This window comes from Hylobates moloch, unplaced genomic scaffold (assembly GCF_009828535.3).
Source record: "Hylobates moloch isolate HMO894 unplaced genomic scaffold, HMol_V3 SCAFFOLD_17, whole genome shotgun sequence".
NCBI lineage: Eukaryota > Metazoa > Chordata > Mammalia > Primates > Hylobatidae > Hylobates > Hylobates moloch.
In genome coordinates, this window is record NW_026652292.1 from 8,124,646 (window position 1) to 8,146,954 (window position 22,309).

Sequence of the window (22,309 nt, forward strand, 5' to 3'; positions counted from 1 at the left end):
AAACCAAAGCCAGCACAAACAAAAACTCAAGACTTTGAGATCTGGCAAATATTAAGTTCATTCTGAGGGGATATTTACTTTGTAAAATGGGTACATGTCAAAATGTCCTCCTGAATGTTTATTTGATTAATGACCAAATGAGTAAGGTTGTCTGGCTGGGAGACCACGTGAAGACCCTACAATTTCTCTGTACACATTGTATGCTTTTCCCATTGGCAGATGCTGTCTTTAGGGAATATTTAATTAAGAAAGATGTCGACCTATTAACTCCGCCTTTTAAAACTTTGACCTTTAGAGCAATAAATGTCCTGTAGTAATCTAATTTCCATACTAATTTTTTTGATGAGGTGTTAATTTCTTTAACTAAATGACACTATTAAAGGTTAACTGCATTAAGAACACCCGAATACCAGTTCACTCAATGGAGCCAATGTCTTTTTTCTTTTCTTTTTCTTTTTTTCCTAGACAGAGTCTTGCTCTGTCACCCAGGCTGGAGTTCACTGCAACCTCCGCCTCCTGGGTTTAAGCGATTCTCCTGCCTCAGCCTCGGAGTAGCAGGTTTTACAGGCGTGCACCACCACGCCCAGCTAATGTTTGTATTTTTAGTAGAGACAGGGTTTCACCACGTTGGCCAGGCTAGTCTCAAACTCCTGACCTCTTGATCCACCCAGGTCAGCCTCCCAAAGGGCTGGGATTATAGGAGTGAGCCACCATGTCCTGACCAACGTCTTTTTCTTAATGGTCCATCTTCCCCTCTAGTTTTATAAGGCACAATTTGAAAGGTGTGACTCTTTTATATGTAGGCTATAATTCTTCCAGTTCTCAGATTTTCTCTCCTTTCCCCCAATTAGTTCATTAAGCAAAAATAAAACAAACAAACAAACAAAACCCACCTAAGGCCCAAAGGCTTTCAATCCTTTTGCTACTGTGTGATATTGCCACATTTTTCTGTAAAGGAATTTTATTTTGTCACAAGAATTTTGCTTCTTTTCAAGGTATGAAGTAAATTAGCAGATAAGGGAGAGGCAGAAGGTCCATTTGTAATTTAACAAATATTATATTTATTGACCCTTTTTTGAGTTGGATACCAGGCTGGAGGCTTCATTGAACCCAGAAGCATAGAGGAAGCCCAGGCTTTGGGAGCTCATGTGCCCACAGCTTGAATGAAGTCTGTGCTGTCATGCAGGAATTCACAGTCTACTTTCTGTTCTATGATTAAAGATTAATTGCACACTCTTTCGATGACTGTTAAATAAAAAATTAAGATTGTATGAGTAAGTATCCAAAGGTTAGAAAAGTCCATGATGTTCATAAAATATTAGGGTACAGATTAATCTATGTAATTTAATAACTCATTTGATAAATGTAATATCTAATTTTATAAATTAGTGTTATTAAGGGACATTCATTTATTCAAAAGGCAGATGATAACCTGACTTAGGGGTCAGCAAACCACACAGCCTGTGGCCAAATTCATACGGCCACCTAAACTTTTCCTGAAACACAGAACTGGGGAATACTCCTCTCTGGTAACTGTTCATGAGTGCTCAGAGGCCACAGGGCAAGGCTGACTTACAGGTGACCTAAGCTTTGGCCCCCAGGATCCTCCCTGATACTGGAACATGGGAGGATTATGAGGAACTGCTGCAAAACCATTCCTCCCACATCCCTATGTCCCAGGAAGGCTGTCAGGAACTTCTCATTGCTTTCCAGGTTCTGATGAGGTGTAAGGCTTTCTGCCCCCTCATATACCCGCACTATGATACAGCTTTAGGCTCTAAAACTGCCAGGCTACAGCATGGCTGAGAGCGCAGTGCTTTAGTTCTCCTGCTGCACTGTCACCTGGCTTTATGTTTTGTTTTGTTTTTGAAACAGAGTCTCACTCTGTCATCCAGGCTGGAGTGCAGTGGTGTGATCTCAGCTCACTGCAACCTCTGCCTCCCGGGTTCAAGCGATTCTCTTGCCTCAGCCTCCCAAGTAGCTGTGATTTCAGGCATGTGCTACCATGTCCACCTAATTTTTGTATTTTTAGTAGAGATGGGGTTTTGCCATGTTGGCCAGGCTGGTCTCGAACTCCTGACCTCAAGTGATCTGCCCTCCTCAGCCTCCCAAAGTGCTGAGATTACAAGTGTGAGCCACCATGCCCAGCTGCCCCTTTTGTTTTGATATCATCTTGTGGGAAAAGGGATGTGGAGAGTAGACTCATTTTCTGCTCTTTTTTTTTTTTTTTTTTTTTTTTTTTGGCTAAGTAATAAACTGTCTGGATCTAAAAGTGGATCACACCTTTCTCAACAGAAAAATCCATCAGCCTTGCTTGACCCACACATCTACTCATTCATTATGATCTATGACTGCTTTCACACTGCAAGGGAAGAGCTGAGGAGTTTCAACAGAGACCGGACACCTGTGCAGCCTAGAAGTGTTTCTCTCTGGCCCTTTGCAAAGGAAGTTTGCCGACATGCTGATCCACTCCACACAGAGTCCTTAAAATGACTTTAAAAGTCCACATCAGGGCTGTGCGTGGTGGCCTATGCCTGTAATCTCAGCACTTTGGGAGGCCAAGGTGGGTGGATCACTTGAGATCTGGAGTTCAAGACCAGCCTGGCCAATGTGGCGAAACCCTGTTTCTACTAAAAATACAAAACTTAGCCAGACCTGGTGGCACACGCCTGTAGTCCCAGCTACTTGGGAGGCTGAGGCAGGAGAATCACTTGAACCCAGAAGATGGAGGTTGCAGTGAGCTGAGATCACACCACTGCACTCTAGCCTGGGTAACAGAGTGAGAGTCGTCTCAAAAACAAAAACAAAAACAAAAACAAAAAAAAAGAGTCCAAATCAGCGGTCCTCCCATCACCACACCTCTAAGCTGTTCTTTTCCTAGCCTTGAAGAGATACAATCAGACATACTACTTGGAAGGCTGTAACATTTTCTTGTGGGAGAAAATAACAACCTGATTTCTAGACAAGATTATTAGAGCACAGGTCCTGTGGCTGTTCTTTTCCTCCTGAATTACAGAGGTGGAAACCCTGTGAGCTCTTAGCCAGAGCTCATAGGGTAGCAGATTCTGACTTCGCATTGGTGTTTACACAAGGTAGGAAGTCAGTGAGTGGCTGCTCCATCCTGTGTCTCCTCATGGAGACTTTTTCCACTTAATTAATTTATTCACTGTAGAGATGGGTCTCACCATGTTCCCCAAGCTAGTCTTGAATTCCTGGCCTCAAGCAATCCTCCTGCCTCAGCCTCAAGAAGTGTTTGGATTACAGGTGTGAGTCACCACTTCCAGTCTTTTCCCACTTTCAAGACCACATGATGCTACTGGACCATGAGCCAGGTGCATGACCCGGCCCACAGGATGAGGTCAGCTTTCCTGTCTTCCCCTGTTACTCATGGTACTCATATCTGGGCCTTCCCAGATCCCAATTCCTCAGAAATTAGTGAATGTGAACTCACTTTATGCAACTTATACACAGATGTGGTCAATAAGGCCTAAAATGAAAAAGGATATGCATGAATAGTGCAGTTTCTCTGGCACTCTACATGCCCACAGATCACCACCAATTCCAATGAGTTAGCTTTGTCTTTTGCATGATTTTCTCACTCTATTAAATGGCTGTGCTAAAAAAATGCTAACAACAAAACACAATTTTTCTGCTCGTCTTTGAGGTCAAACTTGACTGAAATATAATTTTGAAATATTGATCTTTTAAAATAACTTTCCAAGGGAACAGTGCTACGTTCTGATCAGTCACAACACATGTGTGGTCAGTACAGGCAGGTGCTCTCTCACCACTCCCAACCCCCGACGCCTGAGGTCCCAGGATCTCCTTAAGAACAACCGGAGAATGGAGACTCAGCTTAGAAAGCTTTGGAAAAACAGAGTACAAAACCTCCTTCATGTTTGCTTGATTCCGTCTGATGGCAAGCAGAATGAGGAAGAGGCTAACGGGAAGGAGGGGTGAGCATCTCTCAGGAGACCTGGCTTTTGCCTGTCTGGGTACTGACCAGCTCTGCCTCTCAGTTGCACACATGAAGAGTGCAATCCAGCAGCTCCTTCGTCTGAAATCTGACCACTGAATGGGTGGTCCTCATTGTACCAGGGGCAGGAGAAAGAACCAGTAACACAACACGGACCTGGGGCAGTCTTGGCTGTGACCCAGTTCTCATATTGCAGTAGCTATGTGACCTTGAGCAGGACACCAAAAATATGAGCTGTCATTTCCTCATCTGAACAATGGATATGGTATGCTACTTTACTTTCAGGGTTGACATAATAATTCCGCAAAATTCTCACAAAATCTAGTATATTGTCAGATATGTAAAAGAAATTTGTGAAATTGTATCAGTTATCATTTATATACATTTTAATAAATGTCATTGTGCATTGTCTTTGGAAAAAAGACTCAAGAAAATTAAACATGTAAACATGATTTTGAAGGAGGTAATTTAGATAAGCAGTTTCCCTTTTTAAATACTTCAAGATTCATTTATAAGACTAGTTTTCCAATAATAAATGGCATTACTGAGATTCTATGATGGAAAGTATGTTGGCAAAGAAATTAGTATCCAATCGTTACCCAATTGTTTTCCTATTCCTATTTAGTATACTTCTTTAAGCATCTTTCTGAAAGATTAAAATTGCTTTTATCAAAAAAATCCACAATTTTTCCTTATAATTTACAAAAAATGTTTATGCATTATTATTTTTTTAAAAAGATTCTTTTCTCCATGGTATGTTAACTAGGGAGGGTTTCCTATCTTTCTACAGGAGTAGGATAATAGAGAAACACATTGTAAATATTCAGAGAAATGCTTGGGTTGAAATCTTTAGTTTTCTTTTCTCAAATGAAATACTAAAGGACCAGGCACAAACTAACCCCCTCTGAGGATGGGCACATAGAAGACCATAGTCTATCAGTTGAAAATGAAGTTACAATCTCTTGCTGCTTCTCTCAGAGTAAACAGCAGGGTAATTAAGCTCCAGCTATAAATGTCAAGCTCCTTCCCTCTCAGGAGCCCAATGAAGACACACCAGTGGCATCATTCTCCTCGAAAGGAAGGAGGGAACAGTGAACTCCTCCCCAGGCCTCTATGCCTGGAGCACCAGCTCCTGTGGATCCACAAGTGGGCTGGCAGTTCAGGTGCATGAGAGATGCCAGGGACACCGTGCCTCTCATCACTGATCTGATGCAGAACTTAGTTCCTAAGTTGCACGTACAAGAGGTTGAGTGATTGTGACCCAGACTCAAGGAAGCAGAGCAACCTGTAAAAGATGAATTGCCTGATGCTCTATAAGCCACGCATTCCTATTCTGGCACCAGAATCACCCTGCAGACAGCACAGGCCTGCAGCTTCCTGCGGGTTATCCTGTGTCACCCTCCAAAAAGGTCATCCTTTACTGAGCCGGAGTTGAAAGACTAGTGTCCTTCTAGATATATTCCAGCTATGACATCCTGTTGGCCAGACCCCAACCCTGTTACCCACTGAACCAACAGCAACCTGGGGAAGAATAATTCCTTCCCTAGGCTAGTTCTGCAGGGAACACAAACCAGAACACATTTCAAGCAGCCAGTGGTTAAATTTAGGAAGTAAGCATATATAAGAATGGCAGTTAATAAATACCACCAGCTGTTATTAACGTTTGCAATATCATTATGATTAGCTGGGAGGTTCTTCGCATTATTCCTCAACTCTCTCTCTCATTTCAAAGGAGACATTATATTATAGACTTCATTTTCTAGAATCATCTTGAAAGGCATATTGTTGTGATTACACATAAAAACCTTCCTTCCACCTAAGAATACTCACTTTGCAGAGTGCCTTAAATTTTATACTCTCTATATTATCCTATTTGATTCTATAGCAATTCACATGTGTTGAGAGAAAGTGAATTCTGAAATACTTTTGTGACCTGGGTCACGAAACAGCAACAACCCAGGGCTGGGCGCAGTGGCGCACGCCTGTAATCCCAGCACTTTGGGAGGCAGAGGCGGGCGGATCACTCGAGGTCAGGAATTCCGGAAGAGCCTAGCCAAAGTGGTGAAACCCTGTCTCTACTAAAAATACAAAAATTAGCTGGGCATGGTGGCACATGTAATTCCAGCTACTTGGGAGGCTGAGGAAAGAGAATCACTTGAACCCAGGAGGTGGAGATTGCAGTGAGCTGAGATCACACCACTGCACTCCAGCCTGGGTTACAGAGCAAGACTCCATTTAAAAAAAAAAAAAAAAAAAAAGCAACAACAGGTCTGTTCCATGAACCCTAGCTTCTAAGTTCCAAAGCCAGTGTCATTAGGCACCTTGTTTTGAGAGAGAGTGGCCCATGTAGGGTAGATGTCTGTGAGTGATATATCAAAAAGGAACTATTTCTACTCCAAATCTGCAATTACACCCTGCTTTAGGAGTGGAATTAAACAAGATGCCTAAGAACATTTAAGGTTCTGATTTCCCCAAGGGCGATCTTTTGTCAGGGATCAGAGTGTATATACAATTTCCCGGAGTAAAGTGCTGGTCAAGTGTGTGATGTATACAGTACTTTTTCATTTCCTAAGCACCTGGGCCAACATGTTTCCAAATTAAACTTTAAACACAACTGTGGTTGATCGTGGATGTCCCACGGAAGGTAAGACTGGCCTGAAGGTGAAGGAAGATGCAATGACACTTGGGTTTCCCTGTGGCTAGAGACCTCCCTCCCTACCCTCTCCGCAGGCTCAGTAGAGAAGCAGCACTCCAGGGGAGCTGGTGCCAAGGACAGTGGCGGGAGGAGGGTGTCCCGGAAAGTGGGTGCCACTGCAGCAACATCAACCACTCCTTCTTCTCAAGGGATTATCAGCATAAGAGCCGTGGTCGAGAAGGACGTATACCTTATAATATTTTTTGTTATTTCTATATTCAAATAAAATACAAGCTTGAGGCCAGGTGCGGTAGCTCAAGCCTGTAATCCCAGGACTTTGGGAGGCAGAGGTGGGCAGATCACTTGAGGTCAGGAGTTCAAGACCAGCCTGGCCAACATGGTGAAACCCTGTCTCTACTAAAAATACCAAAATTAGCCAGGCATGATGGCACACATCTGCATTCCCAGCTACTTGGGAGGCAGAGGCACGAGAATCACTTGAACTTGGCAGCCAGAGGTTGCAGTGAGCTGAGGTCTCACCCTTGTACTCCAGCCTGGGTGACAGAGTGAGACTGTGTCTCAAAATATATATATATATACACACACACATATATATGTATACATACATGTACATATGTACATATATATGTATATACATATGTATATATGTATATACATATGTATATATATGTATAAGCTTGTGCCAGATTAACAGATTAATACAGTCATCAAACATCAGTATTACCACTGAGTGTTCTAAGGCACTGAATAATTTATTTTAACCCTGAAAACTGCTTACAGGTATTATAACGTGGCTCCTCCGCTGAGGAGAACTGGTGGGTTGTTGTCATCACAGTGAATCTATTTTCATGAAAGCTCTGTATCCTAGAGCACGGGACTCTCAGAGGCATGAAGGGTGGCTCTGAGGCCGCCCAACTTCAGGGCATCTGAAGCCTCCCCGGCTCTCTCTGGGTGGGCCCTTCACACACACCAGTGCATCCTGACCCCGGAGATGCCCTACCTGCGTGTACGGTAGAACTGGCACCTCTTCAGGGGGATCTTGACCACGTGCTCCCGCAGGCCCACGAACAGGACGCTCTGGCTGTGCAGGATCTGCAGGCTCCTGATGGGCTCCCTCCGCCTCTCAGGGAAGAGCTCAATCTCTTCCAGCAAACAGCTGCTTGAGGTCTGATTCAGGGGCGCCCGCACTTTCTTAATGGTTCCATAATCTATGAAGGTCACAGGATGAAAAGGAAACAAGGTCAGAGGGTCTCACAGACCAATCCCTGGTTAACCAGAGTGTGCTGTGTATGCAGCCATGGATCTTCAGCCAGGAAAGCCATCTGAGCATCCTTCAAAAACAGTACACCTGGACCCCACTGCAGACCAGTTAGGTCAGCTGCACTGGATGTGGGGCCCAGGCAGCAGTATCTTTTGAAATGATGCTCTCATGTAGCAAGGGATGAGGACTAATCATCTCCGATTGGACCCTTCCAGTTCCAAGTCTAGGGATGGAGAGCTCAAAGTAGCAAGCTTTGTGCCATCCCATGGAGAACATCAGGAAAGAGAGACCCTCAAGGGACGATCTTGGATTCTTAGTGACGGAGGTGCTGATTTTGGTGCCCAGCAGGGCAAGGAAAACACAATGTGACGGGCAGCTTCAAATATCCAGTACGACAGTGATGCCCCCTCCGCCTTCCTGCCCGGAGAAGTACACCCTCCTCCGTCTCCCTCCTTCCTCTGTCTGTATTAGCTCCTTCTTTCCTCCTAGTGCTTGCTCTTTGGGATGATTTTCTTGGGCTCAACTCCTCTAAACTTTCTTTCCTGTGCTTCTGAACATCCATTTCTGGCCTGATCCAAGCCCTCCCCACTCCAGGTTTCCTGCTCCCTGGGTGTTCCTGTGCACTTATTTATCTGCTTGACTGCTAGCACTGCTGGAGGGTGAGCGACCCCTGAGCCATGCAGCCTTCCCAGCTATGAGGGGCGCGGAGCAGGGTCTTCTCAACATGCCAGTGGGAGGGTGGCGGGGACAGCATGGCCAGCACCTGTGTGTAGGGAGGACACACAGTTGAAACGAACATTGCTCTCCCAGGTACCCTGTGCTGCACCCCGCAACTCGTTGCTGACACCCTGCAAATCCCAGGCATGAAATCCAGCCTTCTGGAAGCCCCTTAGAGATCCACTCAAGTACCTGGAATCATCCTGAAGGCCCTGACTGATTAAAACCTTCCATGATCCTGAGTTTCAAAACACCATCATTCCTATTTTGCAAACACAGAAAATGAGTTTAAGAAGTTATTCTAAAACCAGAAGTAGTCAAGAATATTTGACTTCAAGGCCTCCTATCAAGCAATTCATTGCAAAAGACCTTGGATAAAACACTTTACATTTTTTTCTCTCCATGAAAGCCTTCGAGATGGAAGCTATTTGTTTAAAAAACAATACATATGCAGACATGTTTTAGCCTGAATTTACTTTAAAAAGCGTATCTGAAACATCTCCAATGAGCATTTTCTGATTATGCACTGACTGAAAAATCATGTATACAGTATTGGCAAACAATTGCTTGATTTCATTTTAAGCTAACTGGTTAAATATGTTACTTTTGAAAAAGGTCAAGCATACACTGAAGTATGCTATATGCGGGGAAGATTTTAAAATGATCTTGGAGGAAAGAGTATGTATTTGTGTTCATGTAAAAGGGTGAGGAAAAAGAGAGAGAGAACGAGAGAGGGAAGAGAAAGGGGCAGCTGTTGCGTAGAGAGGCAGGCATTTTAGCAAATTCACAGTTCACAGATGTAAGCATGTAAGAAAAAATTTATGTCTTCATTCTATAATTCAAATTAATTTTGACTTGGACATCACAGTTCATGAGCTTGTTGGAAAATTCAACCTCAATGATTCTTAGATCTCTCTGCCTGGGGTAGAGTGAAGCATCAATAAACTTATACAGTACCAAGAAACTAACAGGAACAAGATGGGGGCTTCAGGAAAGGTGACTTCAGCACAAATGTGTCAGCCACAAGGCCCTGCAAGGAGGTTCCCATGAGGCACCAGCAGAGGGAGGTGTCAGCCTTCCCATGGAGCAGTGATGGGCACAGAGCCTGTGGCCGCCTTGAGACATCATTACACAAGGGGACATCATCTGAGCCACAGGTTAGGAGGGAGGCAGGGGCAGCAAGGCTAGTGGGAGAGCTCATGTGAGAGACCCCTGGGTGAAACAGGAGCTTTCATAGAAGTTCAGGGGCGGGTGGCCTGCCTAGAGTCAGGAGCCAGCTGGAGGATCACCGTGCTGTGACCAGCGTCACACTAGTTGTTCACCAGCCTAGCGTGGCATGGGAACCCGAGTTTACAGAACTATTGCCTATCTGAGAATTTAACAAAGACTCATTGCTATTTATTATTTATTTTGTTGAAGGATTATGATTGAGAAACCTGCCCAAATTAACAACAGTCCAAATGTCAATACATTCATACGTATTTCAAATTCTTAAGTAATTGTGGAAAGAATCAAATTTTTAAAGATCTGTGATAATTTGACTTAAAAGAATGAACCATCTTTGATCATAAACTTTCACTGCATATTTCTGCAGAACTTGTATCTGATTTTCCAACTGGTGGGAACTAACAAAACTACAGGGCTTAGCATTTCAGAGCAAAGTGCTCAGCGTGGGCTTGCGTGCTGGTCCACAATGCATGACCTTGCATCCATCACTCCCTGGAGCGTCTAGTCATGTGATGAATCCCCTCCACAGTTCCCCCTTCCCTCTGCATCAGGTTTAGCACACAGGGACCCTTCCTGTCTCCTTGAAGCTCTTCCTTCCCCTGCCTGTGCCCTGCCCTTGCTCTGAACTCCTGCATGTTCACATGTTTGGTCACAGTCTTCTCGTCCCCTGTCCTCATGATTACCCTTGGGGCTGTCTTCAAAGTGGGGATCTGTCTTCAAAGCTGAATGTTGGCTCTCTATCTGCAACTCAACCTCTAGGGATTGGAGACACCAGAAACTTGACAGACCTCCCTGACTCTCCATGTGGCCTACCAGCGTGTCCTACCTCCTGTGACCTTGTCTAAGGGACAGCAGCACCATAATCCCAGTGCCAATGATGGGACCTCTCCTTCCCTGTTACCCACAGCTCACCTAGTTCTCAACCACCCGCCCCTGCCATCCCTGCCACTCCTGCGGCTTCCTCTACACCTCTGTCACCCACATCTCACTGCATCTAGAGGCAGGCTCCAGGCATGCACATGGTGGCCCCATGCTCCTTCCTGCCTCCACCCTCGTCTGTGCCTCTCTGTGCTCTGGCAACGGCCACCAGGAAGCACTTGCAGCCCAAGAGCCTGTGATTGTGGCATACCCTGGACATGCAGCTCCTGTGCCTGAGGTGACAAATGACAATGTTATTTTCTTTCAGTGACAGAAAGAGACGGCCCTATAGAAGAGACAACCCCAAAAACCCCATAGATTTCTATCTGACATGGGAGGACAATAGCAGGACCCTGGTGGATCTTGCAAAGCTATTTGTATTTGGTTGCTGTTTTTACTTTACAACATTTACCATGGTTTTAGTTAATAACTTACTTTTGTGATTTTTATACTTGATCTTAGGCTCCATAGGGACAAGAACTATGTCAGTTGTGTCATGTGATGTGTGTAGTGGCTGCTATTAGGGCTAGTAGAGATTAGATGTTTCATGAATATATTCTGCTGAAAGACTGAACAAATGAGTGAGGGAAAGAAGTGTGGTCAGCTTGGAATGAGAATGTCATTATTACGCCCATATTTGCTAAAGAGTGCCAATTAATATTTTTCCCATTATGAGCTCTAGCAGGAGTTATGATATTAGTCCATGTGAAGGTGAAACAACAAACATGAATTTCACCAATATGGAAAGATTTCAACCCAAGATGTCATAAACTAAATATGAATGAAGAATTGGTTTCATCCAAGAAAATATTAACTCTGAAAATTTCCCACAAGAAATAAAGCCATACAAAACTTCTATACTTCTGAAATTTAATACTCTAATCAAAGTTATTTGCATGAAAAAAGTGCCAGAAAGATGTAAAATTTTCTTAATCATTCTTTAACATTCAGAGATCAACAAGTAGAAAAAAAAAATAGGCATTTCCTGTCCATTGCAGCTCCCCTTCCCAAGGAGAGAGGACGATGTGATGTGGAGCTGCAGAATCAGTGCTGACCAGAGGATGCTCAGAATGGGCATTGCTTCAGTGCAAACTCCCATAGTATTTGCCATTTGTGAAAATGTCCCCTACTCATTATGCTATGGACACAAATCTGAGTGTCATCTATTTATAGTTTCTCTCTCAAACAGAAAACTATAGATACCCATCATGAAAGGGACAGAGCTACTTCAAGACTTTAAATATCCATTAATGCTGATATAGTTATTATTCAAAAGACACAAATACTTGTAATTACATGAAAATATCATTAAATATTATACTTCACTATATATTTGTCTCATCTTAGTAGAAGAGTAGGGATGTTACATTCTAGGGTTACCAGATTAAATACAGGCTGCTAATTTCAATTTGAATTTCAGATAAACATGAATAATATTTTAGTATTAGTATGCGCTATTCAATATTATTCATGATTTATCTGAAATTCAAATTTAAGTGGGCAGCCTGTATTTATATTTGCTATATATGGCAGCCCTATTACATCACATCTCCTTTGATCATCTTGGCAAGCTAGTGAAGATATGTTGGATATATGTAGCAACACATTCCTACTTCATAGGTGAGGATATTGAGTTTTAGAGAATAGAACTGATACATATTTTCTATGAACTGGTTAGACATGAAATGCCTTTTCACTTCAATGTTGATGAATGAAATAAAGCATTATAACAATGGACTCCACAGTGAACATTACTTATAAGGCTATTACTGAGGATACAGACTGAAACAGGGGAAGAGGCAGTTGTGCTTTGATTGCATTGTCCTTTTTTTTCTATCCGCTCTTCTAGAAGTCACAGAACTTAACCAACTGGAGGGCAATGAAAAGAAAGTCAGTATTCTAATGAATGCTGAAGAAAGCTCAATATCATTGATCATCAGAGAAATGCAAATCAAAACCAAAATGAGATACCATCTCATGCCAGTCAGAATGATGATTATTAAAAAGTCCAGAAACAACAGATGCTGGTGAGGCTGTGGAGAAATAGGAATGCTTTTACACTGCTGGTGAAAATGTAAATTCGTTCAACCATTGTGGAAGACAGTATGATGATTCTTCAAGGATCTAGAACCAGAAATATCATTTGGCCCAGCAATCCCATTAATGGGTATATACTCAAAGGAATATAAATCATTCTACTATAAAGTCACACGCACACATATGTTTATTGCAGCACTATTTATAATACCAAAGACATGGAACCAACCCAAATGCCCATCAATGATAGACTGGATAAAGAAAATGTGGTACATACACACCGTGGAATACTATGCAGCCGTAAAAAGCAATAAGATCATGTCCTTTTGATGGACATAGATGAAGCTGGAAGATATCATCCTCAGCAAACTAACACAGGAACAGAAAACCAAACACCACATGTTCTCACTCTTAAGTGAGAGTTGAACATTGAGAACACATGGACACAGAGAGGGGGACAACACACACCAGAGCCTGTTGGGGGAAGGGGAGTAAGGGGAAAGAACTTAGAAGACAGGTCAATAGGTGCAGCAAACTACCATGGCACACATATACCTATGTAACAAACCTGCACATTCTGCATATGTACCCTGTTTTGCTATTGTTGTTGTTAAGAAGAAATAAAGAAAAAAAAGCCAGCATTCTCCTCCATTGGAGGACTTTGTCTGTCATCCATCTCAAGGACAAGCAGAGGCACATCTGTGTCAGAAGGCAATATGTTCTTCTGGCCTCAATGGCCCCCTCCCTCCTTACATACAAGGTGGACTCGAGCATCCTTGGGCAAACAGTGAAGGACCTTCCTGCTCCCTTAAACCATCTGTTTAAAGACAGCAACATGCAAAAAAAAAGTTCACATAACTATAGATGAGTAGAAGTTATGTGTACACTTAAATGTTGGTAGTTCTGAGAATAAGATAAAAGGATGATTTCCTAAAGAAACAAGGACCACGTAACATGCTGTCACTAGACCAGCTCTCGAACAAGCAAAGGGCTTCAGTGGCATGCCTGCCAATGAGAAGAAGAGAACCCCCCTCGGCACAGATCACTACATTGTAGGTCTAAACAATTCTTTATATATATATATATATATATATATTTTTTTTTTTTTTTTTTTTTTTTTTTTTTGCTGGTGACCAATGCAGTCAAAGAAGACCAGGAGTAAATCTGATGGCAGGTATAAAATGCAGAGGTAAAACTGGATTACCGTAATGACAGAGATGGTCCCTTCAACCTCTACAATCAGAGTCATTAGGAAAATGACCAAAAGAAAAAGAAAAGGTCATAAATGAAAATAGTTTACAAAGGTAAAGTTTGCACATTGTCACACAAAACAGCAGTAAATTCCATTTGAAACATGACTACTGGGGAAGAAATATTTACACAATGCTTATCAAAAGACAGGAGTGTAACTTGAAAAGGACAAAAAGAAATTACCCCCAAAGAATTCCAGCCACAAGACCCAGGAAACACAGAATCTTGTATTTCCAATCCTCATCCCATAGGAAAACGTGTTCGTGTCCTGGAACAAATGAGTTACTAAGTACACTGTGGGAAGAATAACTGGAAAGAAAAATGTGTTTTTTTAAGTGTGGATTTTTTTTTTTTTTTTTTAACAGGAGTTTGAATGAAATAGTGTTCTTAGAGCAGAATGTGGCAGTAAGTAAAGCTACGAGGACAAATTCCTAATGCATTTCATGGGAACACAGTGACCTGAACGTGGGACCTGGGGAAGCGGCAACAGTGATTAGGATCCCCACAAAAACCCTCAAGCACTGAGGTTTCGGAGGTAGGAACCGAAAGGGTTTATCTAGACCAGCACTGTCCAATGGCGATACATCAGAGTCCACAAAAGTAATTTAAATTTTTCTAGATGCCACATTTAAAATGGAAAAAAAGGAAACAGGTGAATAAATTTTAATTATATATTTTACTTAACCCAAGGTTTCCAAAAAAATTATATGATATATCATATGTAATCAATATAAAATATTTGGATTTTTTATACAAAGTGAAATCCAAGTGTATTTTATACTTATAGTCCATTTCAATTAATACTAACCACATTTCGGCTGGCCAGAGACACATTTCAGGAGGCTGTGGCTAACATACGGGACTGCCTGAGGATGTACAGGGGTGTCCTGGTGCTGCTCTGGAGAGCCAGGTACCCCTGGCTACACGCAAACAAGAGACAAGTTCAAACCCACAACATCATGAGTTTCAGTTTTCTGCATTTCACATATTGAACCTTGCCCTATTTTTTAAATATAGAGGTCCTTCTCTATAAGTGTATAAAAATCCCTACACCAGGCCAATTGCCTCCTCTTTCAAGTAAGATGATGGAAGTTCATCAAGGTGAAGTGGCAGCCCACAGCTACACAGCCAGTGAATGTGGCCGTGAGAATGGAACCTGGTCTCTAAATCCTTACCTGGACACCTGCTATCACTTGCTGGCACACAGCTCACAGGCAGTGGCAGATGCCCTGTGGGAGTGAATGCCATTATTGGTAGTTCATTTCAGAAACTTATTGATGGACAGAAAGCAATCACGACCATTAGAAAAGGTTATTTCTGTTTTTCATCTGTTTGCTTTGTAGAGTTTTCTATCTACCAAGAAGTCAAGTTAGTTCCTACTTTTCTTTGGAGTATAGCTTCTGTGTCTCTTTTATGAATAACCCTGACTGACCTCCCAAGCAGGAACACTGCGGCCAACATGATTTTCCATCATCCAGAGCCTGAATAATCCACATATTAAAGCCAGTGCAAATCACAGGGGAAATCAGACGTATTTATTCCTAAATTAAGCTAACAACGAAAAGCAAGCACAGGTATATAGCATGATGTTCAAATAAACGTGTGTGTGTGTGTGTGTGTGTGTGTAGTGTGTATATATGTGTGTGTGTATATATATACGTGTGTGTGTGTGTATGCATATATATACACACACATCATCTTTTCTCCCTTAATGTGAGACATTCAGTCGATTTCCTTAATCCAGCAAGATACATTCTTGGGGAGACTATGAGTGACCCTACTGATTTTGGTCATCTCTAAATTTGAAGCTTCTTTCATCATTATATTTTCCAAGTTAACCTTTCAAACAGTCAAAGATATGATGGATGTTAAGGTTAGAAGGGACCTAAAACAATATTTTAAATTGTGCAGTTGAGAAAAGCAAGGTCCAGAAATGTTAACTGATTTCCAAAGGTCAGACTACTGGCCAGAGTTTAGGTCCTGTTCATACGGATCAAGAACTGGTTTCTGAATTTTTGAAGGTATTTTCATTTCAAAAGTATAAAAAGAGAGATATGCAATCCCTTTAATGGTGCCTCAGTAATAGTATGGATTGTGAGTTCCTGAAACTCAGGTGAACTGATACAACGGCATATTAAATAGTAGTTGTTATTCCAGGAAAAGATGTAGCTGTGATTTATAGACATGTGCTTATCTTATCATACCACTGACTACACAGAAAACTAGTGTCTAAGGGATGCCAAGCCCAGGGCAGATCTGACTTCTCTATCAGGCTTCAAGCTCCCATTTCTATAGCTCATGAAGCAAACAGGGCAACGGACGATGGAAAAAAAAACCTTCTATTGCTATTTCATTTAAAAAAAAAAAGAATTTAGGCCGGGCGCGGTGGCTCATGCCTGTAATCCCAGCACTTTGGGATGCCAAGGCGGGCGGATCACGAGGTCAGGAGATCGAGACCATGGTGAAACCCCGTCTCTACTAAAAATACAAAAAAATTAGCCAGGCGTGGTGCCGGGCGCCTGTAGTCCCAGCTACTCGGAGAGGCTGAGGCAGGAGAATAGCGTGAATCCGGGAGGCGGAGCTTGCAGTGAGCCGAGATCGCGCCAGTGCACTCCAGCCTGGGCGACAGAGCAAGACTCCGTCTCAAAAAACAAAAAACAAACAAACAAAAAAAAGAATTTAGATGATAAAGGATTTGTTTAAACATTAAAATTGACAGTAAAAATAAGCCCCTTAAATCACTATTTGCTATATATAATGTAGACTCTCATGTGCATAATTCAGTTATCAGTGGTGAAAAATTAACCATGTTTTTGGCTCTGGGGGAAAATAGCTGCTATTTTTTAACTTTCAATGTTCAAGTAGCTAACATGAATTTTATGGTTTGAACAAGATTCAGTTTTGCATCTTCAGAGTACTGGTCAATTTAAATGAACACAAATGTAACAATCTCTCATTTGTAAGGCAAATATGCCTTATACTAAGATAGAGTCTGTTATGAGCTGAACTGTGTTCAGTCATATGTTTAAGTCCTGGCCTTCAGGACCTCAGAATGTGACTGTATTTACAGATAGGCTCCCTAAAGTGATTTAAGGTAAAATGCAATCGTTAGTGTAGGCCCTCATCCGATATGAGTGTTGTCCTTATAAAAAGAGAAGGTTAGGACACAGGCACAAAAGAAAGACCATGGAAGGACAAAGAGAGAAGGCGGCCATCTGTAAGCCAAGAGGAGAGGCCTCAGGAGAAACCAAACCTGCCCACAGCTTGATCTTGCACTTCCAGCCTCCAGGGCTGAGAAATAAATTTCTGTTGTTTAAGCTGCTCAGTCTATGGTACTTTGTTATGGTAGTCCCATCAATATTGTATTATATAACAATTATATATTATTTATATAATACATATTTATAATATATTTATATAATATAATATATGTTATAATATAAATATTTATATAATATAATATATATTATAATATAACTATTTATATAATATATATATTTGTATAATTTATATAATAATAAATATATATAATATATATTTATGATCTATATATTTATGATATATTTATATAATTTATAAATATATATAATATAAATATGTCGAGTAGAATATAGAAATAATAGATTTTAGCATCCAGATAAACTGTTCAGAGCAATTTAAAAACTAGATTATAAATTTTTTTTTGCTTTCCTCTAAAATATTGTGATTCAAATTCTAATATGGAAGCATTATAAATTATATATTATATTCCATCTTTTTAACCTTGTGCTATAACCTTGTACTCATATTATGAATAGCCTATTATTTGTAAATGTTTTCATTTATTTCACATAACTACCTTTATATGTAGTTCTGATCTAGAAAAGTGGCAGGGAATGACACAGGACGTGTAACATTTTGCAAAATTAATGCATTTTGATAAACATTATGTAATAATTCATATGGTTGGTGCTACTGCTCAAAACCTTTATGCTAATGCCTCTGGTGATCTTTGGGGGAAATTCAGAGAGAACTAACTGAGCACTTAAGAATGAACTTTCAAGTACCTAAACAAAAGGTCTCTGATTATAATGAATTTCTTATTGAAGGATTTCTAGAATTTTAGCTCCATCAACATTTGAAAATTTTACGGAAATAAATCTTTAGAAGGAAGAAGGCAAAGTGAGAAACAAGGAGGGATGGAGAGAGGAGGGAAAGGAAACACAGTGAATCCAATATAACATTTACCATCACAATGAGTAAAAACTGTGCAATTGTCCATACTTGTGTAGGATTAGATAGCCTTCTATCATCATTAATGCATGAACAATGAAAAAATTTAATGCTTAAACAGTATTTACATGAAAGTCCCTGTGGCTCACGTGTATAATGGCTTAAATCCTGATACACCTGGGAACACTGAGCAATCAAAAAAGACTCAGAGAAGTTATTTTGTCTCAACAACAGCAGCCCAAAGCACTTCTAAAACAGAAGATAAACATATATTTTCTCTAAGGTGCAATAAAAAACTTAAAGGGTAGAATTGTAATATAGCTGATATATATATAAATTCTTATTTATATGAAAAGAAAAAAGTCATACCCACAAAGAAAGGGAAAAGAATTGAGGAAAATGTGATACAAAAATAGATTATTGCAAAGCATTGGATGGTTAAATCTATTATCTGGATTCCATTCTCTTTTTACTAATTCTGTAACTTTTGTTACAGTTTAAGGTATTTTTAAAATTATTCAGCCTTCAGTGTGCTGAATCCAACAGAGAAATTAAACTTGTGAGGAAGACAAGTGGCACCCCTGACGATGGTCACTTGTGACAAGACTGGAGCTTCATGTGGACATGGAGGCCACTAACCCGGGAAGCTAAATTAGTTTATTTCCAGTTATGCATTTGGATTCTATTTGATTCTCTGCCACTATATCCAAGAGGCATTTCTAGTGTTTGGCTCATCGACCCAGAGTCACTGCAGAGTAAAAGAAAAGCTTTTGTATTTGTATGTGTTACCGTACCAAGCATTATCAGTGAGGGAATGATGAAATACTCGCTTCCACTCACTGGGCAGCTCGTCACCATGGCAACAGATCATTATATAAAGTTCATCAATTCAGCTGGTCATTATCCCAAAGCAGCAGACAGCTAATATGTTAAGGAAAGTTCTTTCTCTTAACTTGTAAATGAGCAACTGAATTAAATTGGTCTTGGCACTGGGAACTCAATATTACATTTATATAGAAAAGGAGAATTCAAAGAAGAAAAAAAGATCTTCTTGGCTAGTGTATGCTTGAAAAGGAGAATTTAATTCACTCAGTTATCAGATTCAACTAATGGCTTATTTTTTCCCTGAAAATGATAGTCAGTCAGTTTAAACTTTCCTGGTCATAAATTAAAAGCAAAATTTTAAAATCACAAAGTATTAATATTTTAAACCATATTCTCATAGCCTGACCCTCTGCATGTAATTTCTGGAGACCCGGCACTAGGGGATGCAGCCTGCCTTGTTCACTGTGACCCTGTTGGTTTCCAGAACAAAGCCTGGCACATAGTAGGTGCTCAAGCACAGACATGTTCATTGTGTGGTCTCTGGGGCACAACAGCCCAGGTTAAACTCCAGGTTCCCACAATCACAGGCCATATGACCAAGCGCAGGTCACTAATATCTCTGTTGCCTTCTCCCCAGTGCCCAGCTCACAGGGTCGGCGGCCACTAAGTGAGTTTAACTGTATGTTTGTTTGGACGGTACCTGGCACACAGGACACATTGTATAAGAGTTTGCTGTTATTCTTTTCTGATTCATGTTTAGCTTGTAAATGCTAAGTCCTATTCAAGTTTTGTCTAAAATCAGCAAGATCCCTGCTCCACCACCACTCACTGTACATATGCCAGGAGGAGAAATGACATCTCTTTTACAGCTGCTTTGGCTGCCTTGCTGAACAAAACCTCAAAAGCTCCTTGCAGTACACTAAATCATAAGCCAGCGCTTATAGGAAATTTACCACTGCATTTCCTGTGAATAAAAACCATATTACTTTCAAAACAAGAGTGCAATTAATAGAGTCCTCTGGGTATCCTTTCTAAACTCTCATCTAACCCACAGCTTAAATATAACTCCAATCATTCTGTTAAGGAAGCAATTCAAGTTTCTAAAAGGAAATTACTTGCCTTAGATTTATTGTATCTAAATTACAAAACAACCACCCAGTTGGTAAGGTTGGCAGCCCTTCTCTGACAGTCACCAGGCAGGCATCCAGAGTCTAAATTACCCTCTAGCCCCCAGTGGTGAAATTTATACTATGTCTGGTCCCATTAGTTGTCAATTCGGATGGTTGAGAAAAATCTATGCTAAGCACTTTTGCACTTTTGAAACATTAATTCCAAAGGAAAAAAGCCCTCTTACTCAGTGGAATAAGAAAATTATTTTGTCATTTTTCTCAGTGGCTACATTACACCAATTATGACTAGTGCCTGATGTTCTGAGCTGTTTGTTAGCTCATTATGAGCTTTCTTTAGGCACTGTCTTACCCATTTCTATGGTTTCAAAGAAAACCTGAGGCTGCCATTACTGACCTAAACCTTCCTCTCTGGCTTCAAAGAAGGCTTTCCAACCAACTCTCAGGCGTACCGCATGCAACTAGAACTCAGTATACCCAAAACTGGAAACTCAATGTCTCCCCTTTGTATCAAATCTCTCCAAGCACCTGAAATCCTGAATCACTGGCTAGGATGAAATAGTCAATATGACTATCCTACTGTTCAGCTTCATCTCCTATCTCTTCACCCACAACTGCAGCTCATTTCAATGTCTCCCCCTTTCCAGAACACCCCAGGACTTTCTAGATCTGCATGCTTTGCATATTCTGTGCCCTCTCCACCAGGCAGCCATCTCCCCATCCCCCAAGAGCCAGCTCTCAGGCCTCTGCTCCGGGTGGAGTGGGAACCTTTCTCACCTCCGAGGCCAGCTCAGTGCTTCCAAAGTCTGTGTGCTTATGGAAGATATCCTTCCTTCAACTAAGATAGTGCATTAAGTCAAACCAAAGAATAAATGTCCATCTTTTATGGGACATAAGCTTTCCTTGGTGTGATGTGCTGAGCCTTATCCTTATTCATGACACCTTCATGCTCTCGGGATACAGTAGGCCGTCAGTTGAGGCTTAGTGAATGAACATAGGAGGATTTCACAATTCTAGAATCATGCCTCAGAAGTCAATCTTTAAGCTCAAGGTGGAAATATATCTTTCAATTTTCCTGGTTATTGCCAAGAAATAGCAGAATAACCATGTTAGAAAGTTCTATAGGTGTCCAGAGCACACAGGTCACTCCTAACTTTCTATGCACCCCTCTCACGGCCCACTCCGCTGAAAGTTGCCCAAGCGGTGAGAAGCTGAAGTGAGGTGGGCTGGGGCGGGGATCTGAAAAGGAAGGTGTGACAGGAGGAGAGCCCTAAGTACAGCAGAGTGGTTCCCAAGCTTTACTGCTAGAGAAGCCACTCAGGGAGAAGGCTGAGATGGACCTTCCAGGTGCAGTCCCTGAGACCATGATTTGGGAGGTCTTCAGCGGGCCTGAGGACCATCGTCAATCATTAACAAACATTCTAGGTGACTCTAACTCAAAGGACCTAGGATTTGACCAACAACAAGGGGCTGTTTTTAGTCCATATCACCAGATGCCAACAGTGAGGTCAGTGATGAAGGAGCTTTGAGTCTTGACTATTCTTTAATTTCCAGAAGCCCTTATGTAAAGGGCTTAGCATGGTGCCAAGGTCAACGGAAGCACTTTCTGTGTCTTTATCATTGTTACCATGTGGATGAGGGGGAGGAGGATGCCATGGCCAAGGGCCTCCCTCCATCCCGGAAGCAATTCTTCCCATATATCAAAACTGCTGCAGGAAAAAAACCAATGGGCAGGGATGCTACCTTCAACCTGTGAGTTACAGGGGCTGGATGTACACTGCTTCCGATTTAATGCATGATAAATAGTCTGATTCTTGCTTGACAGATGCAAAATCCGAGGCTCTCAGAGGCTACCTCATTTTCTGACAGCACCCAGCTTACAAGAGGTGGAGGGAATATTTGACTGAAACGCCCCTGGAACAAAGGCTTAAATGTTCCTCCAGGCCATGTTGCTGTGGCTTGATCCTTTTCTAAGTACTTTATTCATATATTAATTTCATCCTTGTTCTAAAATCCTAGTGCATTAGCCATCACCCAAAGAGTTACATTTAACACACATTTGAGTCATTCCTTAATGACATCACAAGATTCAGGCCCCTCTG

At 41.4% G+C, this 22,309-nt stretch overlaps 1 protein-coding gene across 1 annotated transcript in view; it reads right to left on the reverse strand.

The window, feature by feature from the left end:
• Window positions 1-22,309, reverse strand: part of SEMA5A (semaphorin 5A) — a 509,156-nt gene that overhangs the window by 110,532 nt on the left and 376,315 nt on the right. The window contains exon 12 of the mRNA XM_032135528.2: window positions 7,633-7,840. Coding sequence (XP_031991419.1) covers window positions 7,633-7,840 — 208 coding nt within the window. The remainder of the gene's footprint in view (window positions 1-7,632; window positions 7,841-22,309) is intronic.